The sequence below is a fragment of the Hyperolius riggenbachi genome, chromosome 8 (genome assembly GCF_040937935.1).
Source record: "Hyperolius riggenbachi isolate aHypRig1 chromosome 8, aHypRig1.pri, whole genome shotgun sequence".
Lineage (NCBI taxonomy): Eukaryota > Metazoa > Chordata > Amphibia > Anura > Hyperoliidae > Hyperolius > Hyperolius riggenbachi.
In genome coordinates, this window is record NC_090653.1 from 72,467,365 (window position 1) to 72,485,947 (window position 18,583).

At 44.8% G+C, this 18,583-nt stretch overlaps 1 protein-coding gene across 1 annotated transcript in view; it reads left to right on the top strand.

Annotated features, from left to right (window-relative positions):
• The first annotated feature begins 1,222 nt into the window (after nt 1-1,222).
• Nucleotides 1,223-18,583, top strand: part of LOC137528911 (cytochrome P450 2B4-like) — a 51,631-nt gene continuing 34,270 nt past the window's right edge. Inside the window, exons 1-3 of the mRNA XM_068250675.1 lie at nt 1,223-1,550; nt 4,204-4,366; nt 11,633-11,785. Coding sequence (XP_068106776.1) covers nt 1,371-1,550; nt 4,204-4,366; nt 11,633-11,785 — 496 coding nt within the window. The 5' untranslated portion in view covers nt 1,223-1,370. The remainder of the gene's footprint in view (nt 1,551-4,203; nt 4,367-11,632; nt 11,786-18,583) is intronic.

Sequence of the window (18,583 nt, forward strand, 5' to 3'; positions counted from 1 at the left end):
ATCTGCCGTGAGCAGTGAAAACCAGGACTCATCCGTGAGAATTTGCCCACTCAAGTCGGTATGACAACAAACAGCAGTCAGGTCCAGACCCTGATGAGGACAACGAGCATGCAGATGAGCTTCCCTGAGACGGTTTCGACAGTTTGTGCAGAAATTCTTTGGTTTTGCAAACCGATTGTTGCTGCAGCAGTCCTGGTGGCTGGTCTCAGATGATCATGGAGGTGAACATGCTGGATATGGAGGTCCAGGGCTGGTGTGGTTACATGTGGTGTCAGGTGTGCAGTTGTGATGCTGGTTGCATGTACTGCCAAATTCTCTGAAACGCCTTTGGAGACAGCTTATGGTAGAGAAATTACCATTGATTTCATGGGCAACAGCTCTAGTAGACATTTCTGCACTCAGCATGCCAATTACTTGCTCCCTCAAACATTGCAACATCTGCAGCATTGTGCTGTGTGATCAAACTGCACATTTCAGAATAGCCTTTTATTGCGGCCAGTCTAAGGCACACCTGTGCAATATTCATGCTGTCTAATCAGCACCTTGATATGCCACACCAGTGAGGTGGGATGGATTATCTCGGCAAAGGAGAGGTACTCACTGAAGGTAGGAACACACTAGGCAGAATCACATATGCATTTTCTATAGCACATAGTGGAAAACGCATATGCGATTCTGCCTAATGTGTACCTACCTTAACACAAACTTAGACAGATTTGTGAACAATATTTGAGTGTAATGGGTCTTTCTGCGTGTGTCGAAAATGTTTCAGAGTTTTGCGTTCAGCTCATGCAATATGGGAACAAAGCCAAAAGTGTTGCATTTACGTTTTTGCTCAGTGTAGTATGAGGGTCAACAGATATTCAACACGGATTGTGTAGGTAAACTCTCATACTACATTGCTCAGTGATAGACCAATCATAATCTAAAGTGTGTGCCTGGCTTAACTCCTGCAGCTTAGCTGTCTCCAGTTGTGTAATCATAGTTTTGCATGTTTAATATTGTAGATTGGTTTTAGAACAGTTGAGTCTCTGCCCCACCCAATTAATCCTTGGTTCAGCTTCTATACACATGAAATGAAAACAACCTCAGAATAAACCACAAAGCAGTGCAATTGCATTATATCACGTTCCCATTTCTTGTACAGTCAACAAATTCCTTTAACTACAGACTCCCACAAATGACCTTAATTCTGGTATTTATGTACTCATTAAGGCATTGGGTGGTTCCAGATTTTCTTAGAAGAACTCAGGTGTTAATTTCAAGGAAATGTTGATCATCATGCCAACTAGGCTCCAGCTTCTCCAAATATAAAAGGAACTGCATTGCCCATTTACAGAAGATTCACCACAAATCCGGCATTCAGCATCATGCATTACTCCGAGGATGTCACTCTTCTCCTTACACTCATATTCTGTGGTCTTCTCTGTTTCCTAAGCTTTAAACTATTCTGGAGAAATGGGAAGCTTCCACCAGGACCTACCCCACTGCCAGTGATCGGAAACATTCTACAGCTAGGAGGAGGAAACATGACGACGTCGCTGCTAAAAGTATGTTAACTTTCAGTTGCCACATTATGAGACTGTCTGGGATTTTGGGTTAGTGGTGGTCAATTTGCTAGAAACGGAGAACCTCAAGTATGGCCACAATATTAACAGCCATGCATTAGATCCTGAGCTGCTCAACACACTGGTCTGGTCTTGACCAATGCAGCCATATCTAAGGTCCATCTACCTAGAAGTTATAGTTTAAAGAGACCCTGTAGTAGAGAGAGATGAATTTAGAGCAGGGGTAGGCAGTGTCGGCTCCAGGATTTTTTTTTTTGGGGGGGGGATGGTACTATGCAGGTGCTGGACCAATTTCTGGGGTAGCTGATGACCCGCGGCACGCGAGGCAAAAATGGGTGTGGCCATGAATGGATGAGGGCGGAGCTAACTGTAATTTAAAGTGAACCCGGGGTGAGAGTGATATGGAGGCTGCCATATTTATTTCCTTTTAAACAATAATAGTTGCCTGGCAGCCCTGGTGATCTATTTGGCTGCAGTAGTGAACTGAATTACACCAGAAACAAGCATGTAGCTAATCTTGTCAGTTCTGACAATATTGTTAGAAACCCCTGACCTGCTGCATGCTTGTTCAGGGTCTATGGTTGAAAGAATTAGAGGCAGAGGACCAGCACGGCAGCCAGGCAACTGGTATTGCTTAAAAGGAGATAAATATGGCAGCCTCAATATTATTCTCACCTTGGGTTGCCTTTAAAAGTGCAACGCAAAGACAGTGGGCCCATGTTTTGGTGACCCTTTCCCCAGAAAATTCACATAATTGTGCAGGTTTTCTCAAGAAAATACACGTAATGTGAGCAAATTTGCCCAGTAAATACATGCAATCATGTAGCAGATTTGACCAGAAAATATCTGGAATCATGTGGCAGATTTGACCAGAAAATACATGCAATCATGTGGCAGATTTGTTTGCTATGGGGCCCCATGATCTCTAGCTAGGCCACTGATTGTGAAACAGCTCCAGTTAAAACACATTGGCTATCATTCATAAAAGTGCTGTTGGTAAAATAAATCCGTGCGGGGAAATACCGCTGTCGGTATTTCAGCCTTCTGGGTGGTCATTCATAAAAATGATTCTAGTTGCGATAGGAGTGCGGAGATATCCCACTGTAGGCTAGCGGTAGGCTGTCGGTAGGCATGGGGAAACAGGAGAAGCTGGCCGAGTAGCTCCGTGCGGTGTTATCTCTGCTGCTGCTTGGGAGGTCTGTCCCATTCACTTACATGTACTCTGCATGCTTATCGCTACATCCAGGGGAGCGGTAATCCCCGTCCGCATACTGCTTGCGTCAGTTTTTTTGAAGCTGCCTCCGTAGAAGCGATGTTTAGCGCGAAATGGCCGTTAGGCATCCTGTGCCCAGCACCCGCCACCACTCACGCCTCCTCTCACAAGGGTATGTGCTTTACTTAATGCAATTTTGAAAGATGTTGCACGTTTGCACTTTATGAATAAACTGAACATTCGCAGCAGTGCCAGCTTTCCTGCTTTCTTCATTGCTTGCTGCTTGATTTCTCTGCTTGAGCACACTGAAGAGGTTCCAGAGAAGATGTGTACTTGTGTACTTGTAGTCCTCCTGTGCATACTGCATGTCTTTGAAGTTGAGTAGTGCATGTGATACCGCTGTAGTGCCAACCTTTTTGCTTCTTTCTGGTCGTTAACTTTTATGAATTTACATTTTGTTACATTTCCGCATAGAATCACTGCACAATGCGGTAATTTATCGCTCTGCTCGGGAAAGTCCGATTCGCATGCGGAAACAGCCTTTATGAATACACATTTTGCTCAGTGCTCTGTAAAGTCGGCTGTTTTTAGCATTTCCGCATGCGGGAACGCTTTATGAATGATAGCCATTATGTGAACTGAGCCATAGGGAGACATGGACATTACCTTGCTAACAGTTGTTCATTCCGTTAGAACTGACAGCAACTGATTCAGTTTGAATGGAACTAGTAGCTGCATTCACAGTGGTCAGTTGCATAACAGATGTGTTAAAATGTGTGTGAAGTGCAATGTGTTAATTCACAGCCTGCCATTAGCGGGTTAGAAGAATCATGTAATCAGTTACAACTCAGTACTGTGAACAGGCCCATAGAATTGTATGGGCAGTGAGCTGACATGCAGAATTATTCTGCAAGTCAACTGGTGATGAACTATCCCTTATTAAAGTGGACCCAAATTAAAAATACAAGATTTCAGAAATAAAATCTATTTTCTAAATTATAATAATAAATAGCAGCCTTTTTTTCAGCTGCACGATGACAAATATAAAATATTTTAAATTTATTGGAGGAACCCCTCCCCTCCTTTCAAATTGCCGGGATTTTTCTGGCAAACTGGTGGAGTAGATGGTGTCTGGCAATGGAGGAATTGCTAATGGCTGCCCCCAGTATAACCCTAGCTATGAAAAGAGGAGAATGAAAAGCATGCACTGAAATGCTCATAGGCTTGAAGGAGTGTTTATTTATCTTTGTATGTGTCAGAGTGGTGCAACTAAATATTTTTAATTAAAAAAATGTTTGGTTTGGGTCCGCTTTAAATCAAGCCCAGTGTTGCTGTGTTCTTTAGACCTTTAGCTAAGATTTGGTATTTGGCAATCTAACCCTCCACTGATCTGATCTGACAATGTGTTCCATCTCGATTCAGCTCAGAGAAAAATATGGTGACGTGTTTACCGTCTATATGGGGTCTCGTCCAATTGTGGTGGTCACAGGATACAAGGCCATCAAGGAAGTCTATGTGGATCAAGCTGAAGACTTCTTAGCTCGAGGCGATTTTTTCACTCTTGATGCCTTCTACAAAAATTACGGTGAGTAATCCGTGAAATTATGTCTTTACTCTCTGGAGATAATTTTACTTTTATTTTACCTACAAAATAACTTTTCAGCTCCTATGTAGCTATTAAAAATGTACTAAAAGGTAGGTAAAAAGGGTAGAATTAAACCAGAGATGGACTTAAGGACCGGGGTTGGTTTCTGTGATCTGTGCTGCGTGGGCTCTCCAGCCCGCAGCACAGATCGTGTTTGCAGCAGGGCAAACAGACTTCCCTCCCTTTTTTCCCCACTAGGGGGATGTCCTGCTGGGGGGGTCTGATCGCCGCCGCTCTGTGTGGCCGAGTGGTTCCCAGCCTCCCTGTCCTTCCCTCCTTCCTCTGCTTCCTATGGGCAGCACAGGATGGCGATCCGTCCCGCGCCGCCTCTGATAGGCTTCAGCCTATCAGATGCCGGCGATCCCCGGCCAATAAGAGGCCGGGGATCACCAATCTCCTTTACGGCCTTATGGCTGTAAACACAGGGGATTTCTTCCCTGCCTGTTTACATTTAGCCTGCGAGCCGCGATCGGAGGCTGGCAGGCTGCGATCGGAGGCTGGCAGACTGTTCACTGAGACATCCTCCGTGAACTGACATGGAACGGCCGTTTCCATGGAAACCCACAAACGACCAGCCGCCGCCTATCGGCGTTAGCTGGTCGTTATGTGGTTAAAATGTAATGGGGCCTTAGGCAAGATAGTAGATTTGGGGCCCCCTCGTGGATTTTCAGCAAGTTGAAGTGGAGAGAGGTCAGAGAAGGTGGCAGGAGGGCCCCTTGGCACCCCGCTAGGCCCTAGGCACCCGCCTAGGTTGTCTGGTGGACGATCCTGCTCTCTCAGTATGAATTTTCTTCCATATGCAAGACAGACATGCGGGTTATATTCGGATTCCCAAATCGCACAAAAGGTTGCCTGACACGTGTTTCACGGCTCACGGCCGCTTCCTCAGAGGCACAAAGTATACATATACATCAATAGTATACAATATAGTATACAATATACATCAATACATAATGGCCTCAATTCACTAAGCTTATCTCTTGTCTTTAATAACGTTTCTCTAGTTATCACCATGGTGACGAGGCATGTAGTACTCAGGAAACATTTTTCCTCAGGCAAACCTAAAGTTAACTCTTCTGTCTTTAAATTAACTCTTCAATCCTTAAAATAACTCCAGAGTTAAAGACAGGTTGTTAATTAACTGCGTGTGAAAATAACTACAGAGGAGGTAACTTAACTACAGAGGAGGTAAATTAACTGCAGAGGAGGTAACTTAAGGAATGAAGAGATAAGATAACGCTAAGTATACGTTTTCTCTTGCCTTATTATCTCCAGCATGATCTTAGTGAATTGAGGCCATTGTATCGCATTGACCAGCACACTATAGACAATAAATCCGAGGAAACTTGTCATTTTATTCAGATTTTTTTTTTAAATTGCAGTGACAACAAATGTAGATAGCTGGGCATATGACACATCCAACCATGGTGAATGAGTCCATAGACCCTAAATAGCATAAAATCCAGCTAGGTACAAGCAAACGAGGTTAGATTATATCAGCAGCAATCATGTTATGGATCCTGAGATTAGACGATGCATGTGTCACCTGGTAGTGACTTATGGCCTCAATTCATGAAGTGTTTTCAAACATTTTATCAAATGTTTGGTAAATTAACAAACTCATTGGGCTTAAGTTTGTATTCATGAAAGTTAACGAATGGTTATCAACAGGGGTGCTCATCCGGATTCCGGATATCGAGCTGGGCCCAAATCTGGATAGCTATCTGCGGATAGTTGGGCGCATAACCCGGATATCTGCGGATATCCAGATCTGAAATATTGTAACTACCGTGATGACGTCCTGGAGCCAATCAGAGGGCTCCCAGCAGAAGCCCTAGCAACCAATCACAGAGGGAAACCCTGGCCAGCACCACCTGACCTCATTGAGCCTATCAGAGGCCTACCAGCCTAAGCCCTGGCACTCGATCACAAAAAAGAACACTGGCCAGCCCTCCTGTATATAAGGAGGGCTGCCATGATGAGACAGATCGTCCTGGCTTGCTGAATGCACACTGAGAGACATGCTCAAGTGCTGGTGGCCTACAAAGGGCTGTACACAGTTATAAACCTATAGCTGTTCATTGATTAACCCCTTCACTACTATCACTACTCTATAGTTAAATCGTTAATTAGCTTGATTGATGTCTCATAGTGTGACAGTTAGAGTGTGTGCTGCAGTGCTGCTGGGCACAGTGTACACAGTGATAAGCTATTCAGTGATTAACCCATTCACTATCACTACACTATAGTTAAATTGTTAAATAGCTTGATTGATGTCATAGTGTGACATTTAGAGTGTGTGCTGCAGTGCTGCTGCAGCTGCTATGTATCTGTGTGTGTGCTGTGCACACACGAGGCCAGCTTCTGCCTGCCACGTGCAAACACGTGCAAAGTGCAAAGTGCCACGTGCAAACAAGTGCAAAGTGCAAAGTGACACGTGCAAAGTGCAAAGTGCACGTGCCACGTCCAAACACGTGCAAAGTGACACGTGCAAACACGTGCAAAGTGCAAAGTGACACGTGCGACTTTGCACTTTGCACATGGCACTTTGCATGTGTTTGCACTTTGCACGTGTTTGCACGTGGCACTTTGCACATGTTTGCACTTGGCACTTTGCACGTGGCACTTTGGACTTTGGACACAATGGGCTTGATTCACAAAGCGGTGCTAACCTACTTAGCACATCCAAAGTCTTTAGACGTGCTAACCGGGGTGCTAAAAAGGTTAGCACCGAATTTCTCAATCAGATCGCGCGCCAACTTTGCGCACGCAAAGTTTTACGTGCGCAAAGTCTTATGCGCGCTAAGTTCCATGGGCTTTAATGGGCAATTCGCGCGTAAAGTTTTACGCGCATAAAGTTTTGCACGCATAAAGTTTTACGCGCAAAAACTCGTTTAGACGTGCTAAGGGGGTTTTCACAGGCGTGCTAACAGTGAGCACCGCTTTGTGAATCAAGCCCAATGTGGGCTGCACGACCGCTGTCTGGAACCTAGGCCTGATTTTAATTGACAGCCATTTTTTTTTTTTTTGGGGGGGGGGGGATTTTAAGTCCCCACATCATCAATTAGTGTTCCCCTTTGCAAAATAATGATGCTACATGCCTCATATACCCTAATAAACGTTTTTAAAGCAATTTAAAGGGCACTTCCATTTTTTTCTATCCAGATATCCGAATCCGGCTGGATATGCCGGATACTGGGGTCGGATATCCGATCCGGATTGGAAATTGTTTAACTCAGATATCCGTCCCGGACCGGATATCTGGGTATCTGGATCCGAAATAGTACCAGATAGTGAAAAATGGTATCCGAGCACCCCTGTTATCAACCATTTTATCAAACGTTTGATGAACATTCGGTAACAGTTTGATAAGGTGATGGTAAACAGTGTGAAGTTTGCATTCATGAAGTAAAAGGTGGGCGTGGTTTAGGGTTGATTACTGAATAGAATATCTCCTGCATTCTCTTGTTGTTCTTGTCAGGAGAGAGTGAAATTGAAAATGGGGTCTTTTGAGCTACTTATGTATGAGTTGAGGGATATAGAAAGGCATAGGAGAGATAGAAATAGGGTCAGGCTGATTTCAATGTGTATATTTAGACCCTGTATGCTTCTAGATGAGTACTCTGAAACTGAAATAATTCATAAATTTGGTCTTTCAAGAGAGATGATTTTAAGTTTGTACCAAGAATTTGTCGATAAACTTGAAAGTACCTATCAAAGGAGTGCTGCAATACCTGGTTTGACAAAAGTTTTGGGTGTGCTTCTTCTCTTAGGTTAACCCTCCTGGCGCTACGCAGTTTCTGAGGCTGCTACCGTGGGAGCGATTTTTTTCATTAAAGTTTTTGTAAACCTTGTAGCTAGCACTAGGCTAGCTACCATTATCCCCCAATTCCCCTGTACCCTTCTGATCCCCCCGATCGCCGCCGCTATATGTTGCCTAGCTGCGATCCTGCAAGAGCCGCAGCCTCCCCAATGAGCTTCAGTCCTCCTTATGGCGATGATCGGACATGATGTCTGACGCCATCGACGTCATGACATCATGCGCAATCCCGATCCTCCCCATAGCGAAGCCTGGAGCTGATTGGAGAGGCTGCGCCATCGCGGGATCCGGGGGGGGGTTACGTATTACGTCGGCGATCGGGGGGATCGGAGAAGAGCGGAGGGACTTGGGGGACAGTGGTAGCTAGTGAAGTGCTAGCTACAAGGTTTACAACAAGTTTTATCAAAAAAACACTTCCAGGGCAGAGAACTCCTCTGTGTAGGTCAGGGAGTCATATCAGGCTTTTACGGGGGAGGTAGTTGGAATGTCTCAAGCAACATTCTCACATATTCTTGTACTGGGTGTTATATATACTCTAGCACCAAAATATATTCATTTGTCGAGTACCAGATCAGAATGGGACAAGGTGAAAAAACTATTTTCCAGATTACTGGAGTGAAAATGCTTACAGTTTCTGTACACTGCCTCTTTGCCTCTTGGTGGAATTAATGGCACATGACTACAGTCTATAGCACCCATTAGCACCCATTACGTTTGGCATTTCTGCCAACTTGAAGAATAGTTTTTTCACTTCGTCCCATTCTGATCTGGTATTCAGCAAATACTGGATCTGGTATTTGGCAAATACGCACACTGTAAAACGCACAAATATGTGTCTTTACATGTGGCTCATAGCCTTTCATTAACCAGAAAAATGTAGTGTATTCCTAGCCTAATGCATTTAACTACCCGGAGACCGCTCTACGCCCATGGGCGTGGCCGCGGTGGCAGCCCCAGGACCGCCTAACACCGATTGGCGTCAAGTCCTGGGGCTGCATTTTTCAGGAGATCGCGCATCTCCAGCTCGGGAACCGGAGCTCCGCCCCACCCTGCCTTCAGTCTCCAAGCGGCTATTGCTGCACAGGAGACTGTTAGACTACTGTTAGTACAGCGCTGCGAGCAGCAGCAGCGCTGTACCGGGGACACGGCTGTCCTCCTAGGTAAGAAGAGAGCGATCAGCTCTCATACGCAGAAGCCTATGACAGCCGATCGACGTGATTGGCTGGCTGGGGTGGAGGGAGGGGATTGAAAAATAAATAAATAAAAAAACAGTCAAAAACAGTAAAAAAAAACAAACATAAATATTAAAAAAAAAATAAACAACTTGGGGGCGATCAGACCCCACCGACAGAGAGCTCTGTTGGTGGGGCGAAAAGGGGGGGGGGGGAAATCACTCATGTGCTGTGTTGTACGGCCCTGCAGCTTGGCCTTAAAGCTGCAGTGGCCATTTTAGAGAAAATGTGCCTGGTCTTTAGGGGGGTTTACCACTGTGGTCCTCAAGTGTTAAAGAGAGTCTGAAGCCTCATAAAAAATGTCACTTTTTATTTAACAATTCCCTTCTACACTATCACCCCAGCTAAAAGGTGGCATTCCCACAGCAGATTGCTGTATCTAAACCCCCCAAATCCCCTGGGCAATACTGGGGGAGCGCTTCCTTGTAGAGGCAGAGCTTAGCACTGTAGCTCTGCCTCTACTCGTGTCTACTGATCGCCCCGCCCCTCTCAGTCTCCTTTCACTGAGAGGGGCGGGGGAGAGGCAGCGATCAGTGGGGAGTAACATTAATGGAGGCAGAGCTACAGCGATTAGCTCTGCCTCCCCGGGCAGCAAAATTCACAACTTTGAAAGTCGTGGATTTTTGCCCTGGTATTTGGGGGGTATAGATACAGCAATCTGCCGCTGGGATGCAGCGTTTTAGCTGGTGTGATAGTGTAGAAGGGAATTGTTAAATAAAAAGTGACATTTTATGAGGCTTCAGAGTCTCTTTGTTGCAAAATATTTCTGCATGCCAACTCACTACCCATACAATTCTGTGAGACTGATCACAGTGCTGTTTTGTAACTGATCACATCACTGCATGCAGGCTTTGCAATAAAGTCTAGGTCCAGTCTACATTGCAGTTCACACTCATTATAACTCAATATATTGTGTGACTTATGCACCTGACCACTGTGAGGCCAGAAACCCACTAGGAGCGATTTTCTGAGCGATTTGCTCTTGCTAATGTAATGCTGTGGGTGTGATCCCACTTGAGCTATGTGATTTTAAAAAAATCCCCCATAGCATTGCATTAGCAAGAGCTTTTCAAATCACAAGTGATCAGAAATCGCTCCTAGTGGGTTTCGGGCCTGAAGGTAGCCTCAGAGCTAATTCACAGTACTCAATTGTGTTGCAGAGTAATTCTAACTCCCTGCATGCAGGCTTTGCATTAAAGAAGCTTAGCTGTGTTAGGCCCTGTTGAGGCTGGATTTATACTAGATGCATTGCGTTGAGTTGAGTCGAGTTGCTTCGAGTTGCATCGCAGCTTGCTTTTTTCAATGGGATGCAACTTGACGCAACTCAACACAACCCTTACATGTAAATCCAGCTTCACAGTGCTCAGTTGTGTACCAGAATATTTCTGCATGTCAACTCACTACCCATACAATTAATTCTATGGGCCTGTTTACATTACTGCATTGTAACTGATCATGTTATTCTAAGTAGCTGCATGCAGGCTTTGCATTAAAGTCTATGTCTAATCTCCATTGCAGTCCACACTCATCAGAACGCGTGCGTTATGCAACTGACTACTGTGAACTTAGCCTCAATGGCCTTGATTCATGAAGCTGTGCAGCTAGCCTATAACAGCACGAGCTCCATGACAGCAGCGCAATCTAAATCCAAGGCTGCACCCTATGCGTGGTCGTGCAGCATGGAGTGCCTTCCTTATTTACATTTGTTGCTTATATAGAAACGTGTGCTTCTTTAAATGAGGGGTGCTGCTGTGAAGCTACTATGTAATTAACATAGTTAGTGTGAAGTAACTGTTAACTAACATAGCAGCGGCCACGCTAGTGAAGTATCGTGGTTGTGATAGTTCACAGCAGAGGCCGGCATTTAAAGAAGCCCGCGTTGCTCTATAAGCAGTACACACAACTAAGGAAGGCACTCAGCGTTGCACGACCAGCGTAATGTGCAGCCCTGGATTTAGGTTGCACTGCTGTCATGGAGCTTGTGCAGCTATAGCAGCGAAGCTTCACGAATAAAGGCCTATGTATTTCTGCATCTTTATTGCTGTAAACATAACACTTACATTTCTTCCATTTTTTCATTTAAAAATGAAATGAATCAAAATAGTGAATGAAAATGATTTGTGTACACTTTGTACTTATGATTTTAAAATATAGGAGTTGTCTTTACTTCGGATGTGGACAGGTGGAGGGAGCTTCGCCGATTTTCCCTAACCGTTATGCGAGATTTTGGTATGGGGAAAAAGAGACTGGAGGACCAAATTCAGGAGGAGGCTCAGTGCCTAGTGACTGAACTGAAGAAGACCAAAGGTTAGTACAAAAGCAAGGCGAGCCTATTGAAGAGTATAAATGAGCTTGAAGCAATTGTTATTAAGCATTTGTATAGCTCTGACATGTTCCACAGCACTTTGCCAGTAGTGATGGATTTGCGATGATGGCCAGTTTGCAGCATACGCTCATCATCAGGGTCGTCAGTGTAGGGGCGGTGCCAGGCAGAAACAGGAAGTGAAGAGCGCGCCTGGCCTGCCGCCCACCTTACTGACGCCCGTCTGGACATCACAGCCACCTAGACATGACATCCCCTAGCCCCTGCCCACCTTGCCGGCTGCCACAGCCTGCCTATCTCTGACCTATAGGGAAGTGTCAGCCTGCCGCTACTACTGGTCTGCAGTGATGAAGAGCTGCTGCCCCCCGCTAGCACCAGGATGATTGGTGAGTCGTGGGGGAAGGGAGGCATCGGGTGCAGGTGGGGGGGGGGGGGGCATCCTCAGAGGTTTGCCTCAGGCAGCAAAAAGTCCAGAACCAGCCCTGCTCATCATTCGTGTTTAATGCAAAATTTACGTAGAGTTCATGTTTGCCCTGTCCTTAAACATGGAACCATGGAGAACATGGCTAATCAGCCTAAGCTGGACATCACTGGGACAGTAGGGCTTAATACCAATATATACAGCAAGATAAACCTATAGAAAGTGTTTGATGCTGAAACCAGGAAACTTATTGTAAAAGTGGGTATCCTGAATAATTGATTGCATATCACTACATGTCATTACAAATCCTCTTGAAGCCCCTTTTACACTTTTTTGCATTGTGTTACCCTTTCAGCACCCAGGGTAATGCAACAGCAAAGAAAGTGTATGGATCCCGACTCCCAAAACGTTCCGATTCACCACCGATCCGCGTCAAAGTCAACAGTGCATTACCCTGCGACTTCTGCATTGACACAGCAGCAGATTGCATTGAAGCCAATGCACGGCACAGACATTTTAAAATGAGTTGGTGGCGGCGGTGTGGCGTGCATGCATGGAACTATGGAAATACATTGGGGAAGCTGGGAATCCTAGTGAGTCACTTCCAGTCCAGCAGGGAGTAAATCACTGGGCGAGGGGCGATGATCGGTGCAGGGCATGAGGGGGATGATGCAATGGGGCAGCGCATCGCTTCCCTCAGGTGTAAAACTGGCCTTAAAGTAGACCTGAACTCAGAACTCCTCTCTGCTCTAAAAGATACACAACAGCATAATAACCTTTAATCAAAGAACATTTCTTTGTTACAGCTGGTACAAATCCTAAAATAAATCTGCACTGTTTTTACTTCCTGATTCATGATGAAAGGATCCAGCCGGCACCATCCAGTGTATTTAATGCTCTTTTATTTCATTCAGTCACCGTCATTAATGCGACGTTTCGGAGCAGTGTGCCCCTTTATCAAGCCATGACAGTCTGAAGTGTAATATATAACTGACATCTTATATACAATATCATCAATTCAAATTGACCAATCTCAGGGTTCCAAGATCTAAGGAGCCACTCACATTCCGCCGCATCATTGGCGGACCTGATAGGAAACCTATTCTAAATAAAGCTAACCAATAGACAGCGAGCACTCACCTGCGTTATAGATACAAATGGTGCCTCTGCACACTATCTATTGTGTGTGTTAGGACTGTATATCAATGCATAAAGGAAGAGGATCAAGTCCTTAAAACACAGCACCACACAAGTAAATAGTATTCAAAAGGATAACAATTTATTATATTCAATATTCAATCACTATAGAACAATTCAAAACAATTAAAACAGATCATGCTGCCTGTAATGCAAGTATCAAAATACCATGGTTCAATCAAGTTAATAATAAGCGCACCATCATATAAATATATAGTAGTGTCAGTACAACATACTATGGGGTGCTCTAACAGAGCTACCCCAAGTAATAGAACCCGGGTTCAGTATTTGGGCCTAAAGTGGTGAAAAAAAGGACCTGGAGGATAAAGTGTGAACATATAGTGCATGTAATACCATCAATATGATGCAAACCAGCAAACAGATACAATATGATCAAACAACCTATAGCTAGCAAACAGTGCATAAATCAGTGATGTGATATCATTCAATGGCTGTGACTATGATACCGCATGCTATGAGGCTTTTTGACTCCCGACATCAGTGAGGTGTCACCGCCCATAGGTAGCGCGGACCTGATGGGGAACGCCGACAGAACGGGGCGGAAGTGCAACGTCATAACGTCGCCAGGGAGACGGAGAGGAGGCGCATAAACAACTCCATGCGCCTCCTTAACGGCAAGGTGTAAACACTGCCTACGCCATCTGATCACGTGGGTGAGAGCCACCAATCAGATGGCCTTCCGTCTCCCTGCATAGTCAAAAGGAAAGCCGTATTGCTATGATGATGGAATGTTAGGGGCTGGCGGTGTGTGTAGTCATGGTGACACAATGCTAACAGCCAAAACCACAACAAGTATTATGATATAGTCCACAATGTACCTTATGATATCTGTAGGAGAAACATAAACAGAAATCATTGCTGTAAAATGTATATATACACATGATGACATATATAAGGCCATAAAATAATGAAAATCATGGTTCACATAAACGGTGAAAGGTCATATTCTCTATTTAGGCCATGTGGTTCAATTGTGTCAAGTGTGCGTATCCAGAAGGCCTCACGTAGCAACAGCCGCTTTTGTCTATCTCCACCACGTCTTAATAACGGAACGCTGTCAATAATCTGACAGCGTAATTGACTAACATTATGATTGTTGTTAACAAAATGACAGGCGACTGGTTGCTCAATGAGGCGCTCACGGATCGCATGTTTATGTGCTGACATCCTAATTTTGAACTTCTGAGTTGTCTCTCCCACATACAGTAGGCCACATGGGCATTTTAGGATATAAATAACATATTTAGAATTACAATTGTAGATACCCCTTATGTTGAACCTCCTACCTGATCTGGGATGGGTAAAGACATCACTCCTAATGACAGAGCTGCAGTGCACACAGCTCAAGCAAGGGTACATACCTTTGCGATGTCCCTCAGGGGGCCGTACCAAAGTCCTCATTTCAGCATGAGTTAACTTGTCCCTAAGTGTAGGGGCCCGTTTGTAAGAAAAAAGTGGAGGTTGATGGAACTCGGGGATATGAGGAAAGGATCGAGCAAGAGCAGGCCAGTGCTTTTTTATAATATTGGCAATATTATTGCTATATACATTGAATTGTGTGACAAAAGGTATGCGGTTGCTGGTCCTATTCCTCAACCCTCGGTTAGTACGCGTTGCTGAGCTGCGCGCCTCTGCCACCAAGTCAGCAGGGTAGTGTCTATCCAGAAATTTTTGTGTCATCTCATTAAATCTTAATTCCCTTTTATCCCCATCCCCCACTATGCGACAAACCCTCTGAAACTGGGATTTAGGTATGGAATTGATAGTATTTTTAGGATGGAAGCTATCATATGATAAGATAGCGTTTTTATCTGTGGGCTTAACGTACAGATCAGTACTAAGATTACCTTGAGAGAGTATAACCATAGTGTCCAAAAAGTTAATTTGACACATATCACAGTGGGAGGTAAGTCTGATAGCTTTACATTGACCGTGGAGTTCCCCCACAAATTGGTCTAGGGTCCAACGTGGCCCCGCCCACACGCAAAACACATCATCAATGTATCTAAGCCAGCATTTGGCATATTTTTGAAACAAACTATTATTATAGACAAAAGTCTCCTCATAATCATTCATGAATATGTTTGCGTAGGACGGGGCCATATTGGACCCCATCGCCATCCCCTGTACCTGCAGAAAAAATTGGTCATTAAAAACAAAATAGTTACAGGTAAGTACGATTGTAAGCAAATCCACAATTAACCTAATCTGTCTGTCATCAAAATCAGAGGCAATGAACAACGCATGTCGGACAGCCTCCACACCCCCATCATGAGGGATGGAGGTGTAGAGGCTCTCCACATCCAACGTCACTAATAGGCTGTCCTCAGGTATGGAGTCTAAACTAGATATAATCTCTAGGAACATAGATGTATCCTTAATATACGACTTTTGTGCAACAACAAATGGTCTCAAGAGGAAGTCCAAATACTTAGCAATGGGAGATAGTATTGAGTCAATGCCGGCCACAATAGGTCGGCCTGGTGGGCGTAGTAGCCTCTTATGTATCTTGGGGCACAAGTATAAATGTGGAGTTTTAGGATATTCCATTTGAAGAAACTTGGCCAGTTTTTCATCAATGATAGATTTCTCAACTGCTTGACCAAGTACAGAATCAATTTTACGTTTGATGTCTACAATGGGATCACAAGATAAACGGGTGTACGTGGTTTCGTCATTGAGTTGCCTAGCTGCTTCTTCTAGATAATCTGAGGTATCCATTATTACTACTGCGCCCCCCTTATCCGCAGGTTTTATAGTTATAAAGTTGTTGGCAGACAGTTCTTTCAATGCTCCCCGTTCTTCTGATGTTAAATTATGTCGGATCTTGAGACCCATATAGTTGGGTCGCATAAGTTTATTTATTTCTTTTTGTACCGTGGTAGCAAAAACATCTATGACCTGACAAGATGGAGGATTAAAGCGACTGGGGAGTCTAAGTGTCGTATCCCCCAGTCTAAGCATACTCGGATCATCCTGTTGGGCACCACCAGTTGATGCCACAAATCTAGATTGTGCAAAATAATGTTTGAGCTTAAGGCGTCTAAAGAAACGTTGGAGTTCAATGTCAACATTCAAAGGGTTAGGCCAGTGGGTAGGGGCAAAAGAGAGTCCTTTGTTCAATAACCTATGTTGTGACTCAGACAGTGTATAGGATGAAATGTTGACAACTAAGTTGTGGGTAAGCCTTGTCTCTGCTTGGGCCACTGACGTAACCTTTCCTTTATGCTGCTTGCGTCTGCCCCCCCCTCCTTGTTCGTCCTGACTGGACTGATTGTCCGTAGAGTCCTCTGGAGTACTGACTGGAAGAAAATCCTATGGGCGGTGACACCTCACTGACGTCGGGAGGGGGCTGCACTTCAGGGTGTGTGTACCGAGGATGACATAACGCAGGTGAGTGCTCGCTGTCTATTGGTTAGCTTTATTTAGAATAGGTTTCCTATCAGGTCCGCCAATGATGCGGCGGAATGTGAGTGGCTCCTTAGATCTTGCAACCCTGAGATTGGTCAATTTGAAATGATGATATTGTATATAAGATGTCAGTTATATATTACACTTCAGACTGTCATGGCTTGATAAAGGGGCACACTGCTCCGAAACATCGCATTAATGACGGTGACTGAATGAAATAAAAGAGAATTAAATACACTGGATGGTGCCGGCTGGATCCTTTCAACATTGTTATACTCAGGTGGTATCTGAGTTTGCCGTGGCACATCCGCAGATCAAGTTTTGGGGAGTGCATCTCTACATTGTCTACATTACTTCCAGATTCATGGAAGCAGACATATTTTGGGACCTAAATGCCCCTGCTTTATATGTGTAGTGGTTGCTACCTACAGGGTAAATTACCTAGAATTTTGTGCTGATCCGTATCCTCTAATACTGCTCACCTCTAAATGTGTGTGCAGATCGTGTGTTGTTACTGATGTCTGGGTGCAAGCTTATCTTTTTTAAGTAACTCAGAATGTGCTGGAACCAAAAGATTCACCCGATGAACAAGAAACTGGCATATTTAAATACAATGTATATATAAACATTTTGTGTGTGTGTGTGTGTGCGCGTGTGTGCGCGTGTGTGTGTGTAGGGACCATCATCATTCGAAAACGCCTTGACTGATTTCAACAAACAAAACTTGGTATACAGAACCCTTATTAAATGGGATGGTATGTTCTGGAGGTCTCACTCCCCCCGCAGACCTGGGCGGACCCACACTGCACTGCACTCGCGCAAGTGTGCGAGAGACGGCGCTTGCGCAGTACGGAGCTGGCCGTCTTTGGAAGCCTGAGTGCTTCCGAAGACTGCCGAAGTCCACCCAACATGGAAGAGAGCTGTCCACGACCTTACTGTCATGGACTGCTAATAGGGGAGCCTGCGTGGGGAAGAAGAAAACCGGGACGAGAACAGGAAGGTTTTATAGGACCCAGAGCCTTCCATCTCCTTAGGTAAGTATCTGTTGATTTGTTTTTAAATCTGCTTCAGACTCCCTTTAAGCTGAGCGTAGTGACTAGTTTGCATATGTATATCAGCGCCAAGGAAATAAAGTGGCCGCCCGAGAGAAGAACAATGTCCAAAGTTTACAAACAGGTAAATTAAATTATATATAATCAGCGCAGAATCCAAAAACAGAAGACAAGTCTTAAAGAATAAGATCAGGCAAATCTCCACCACAATAAATATTGGGGTCATGTCACAGCTCTGCAATCATGGATACCCCAAAAAAGGAAAGAGGATTACCAGCTGGTGACAACCAACATTATAAGGTTGTATTAACAGTTTGGTAGGACATCGGGAAACAACAGTCCATCCTGGATCCACCAATTCAGCAATGAATCATCTAACGAATGGTGTAAACCATTAACCACTTGAGGACCCACCCTTTACCCCCCCTTAAGGACCAGCGCTAGTTTGATTGATCTGTGCTGGGTGGGCTCTGCAGCCCCCAGCACAGATCAGGGTGCAGGCAGGGAGATCAGATTGCCCCCCTTTTTTCCCCCCTATGGGGATGATGTGCTGGGGGGGTCTGATCTCTGCTGCCTGCGAGTGGCTGGCGGGGGGGGCACCTCAAATCCCCCCTCCGCGGCGAAATGCTCCCCCTCCCTCTCCTACCTGGCCCCCTTTGGTAAGCCGGGCTGCACAGGAC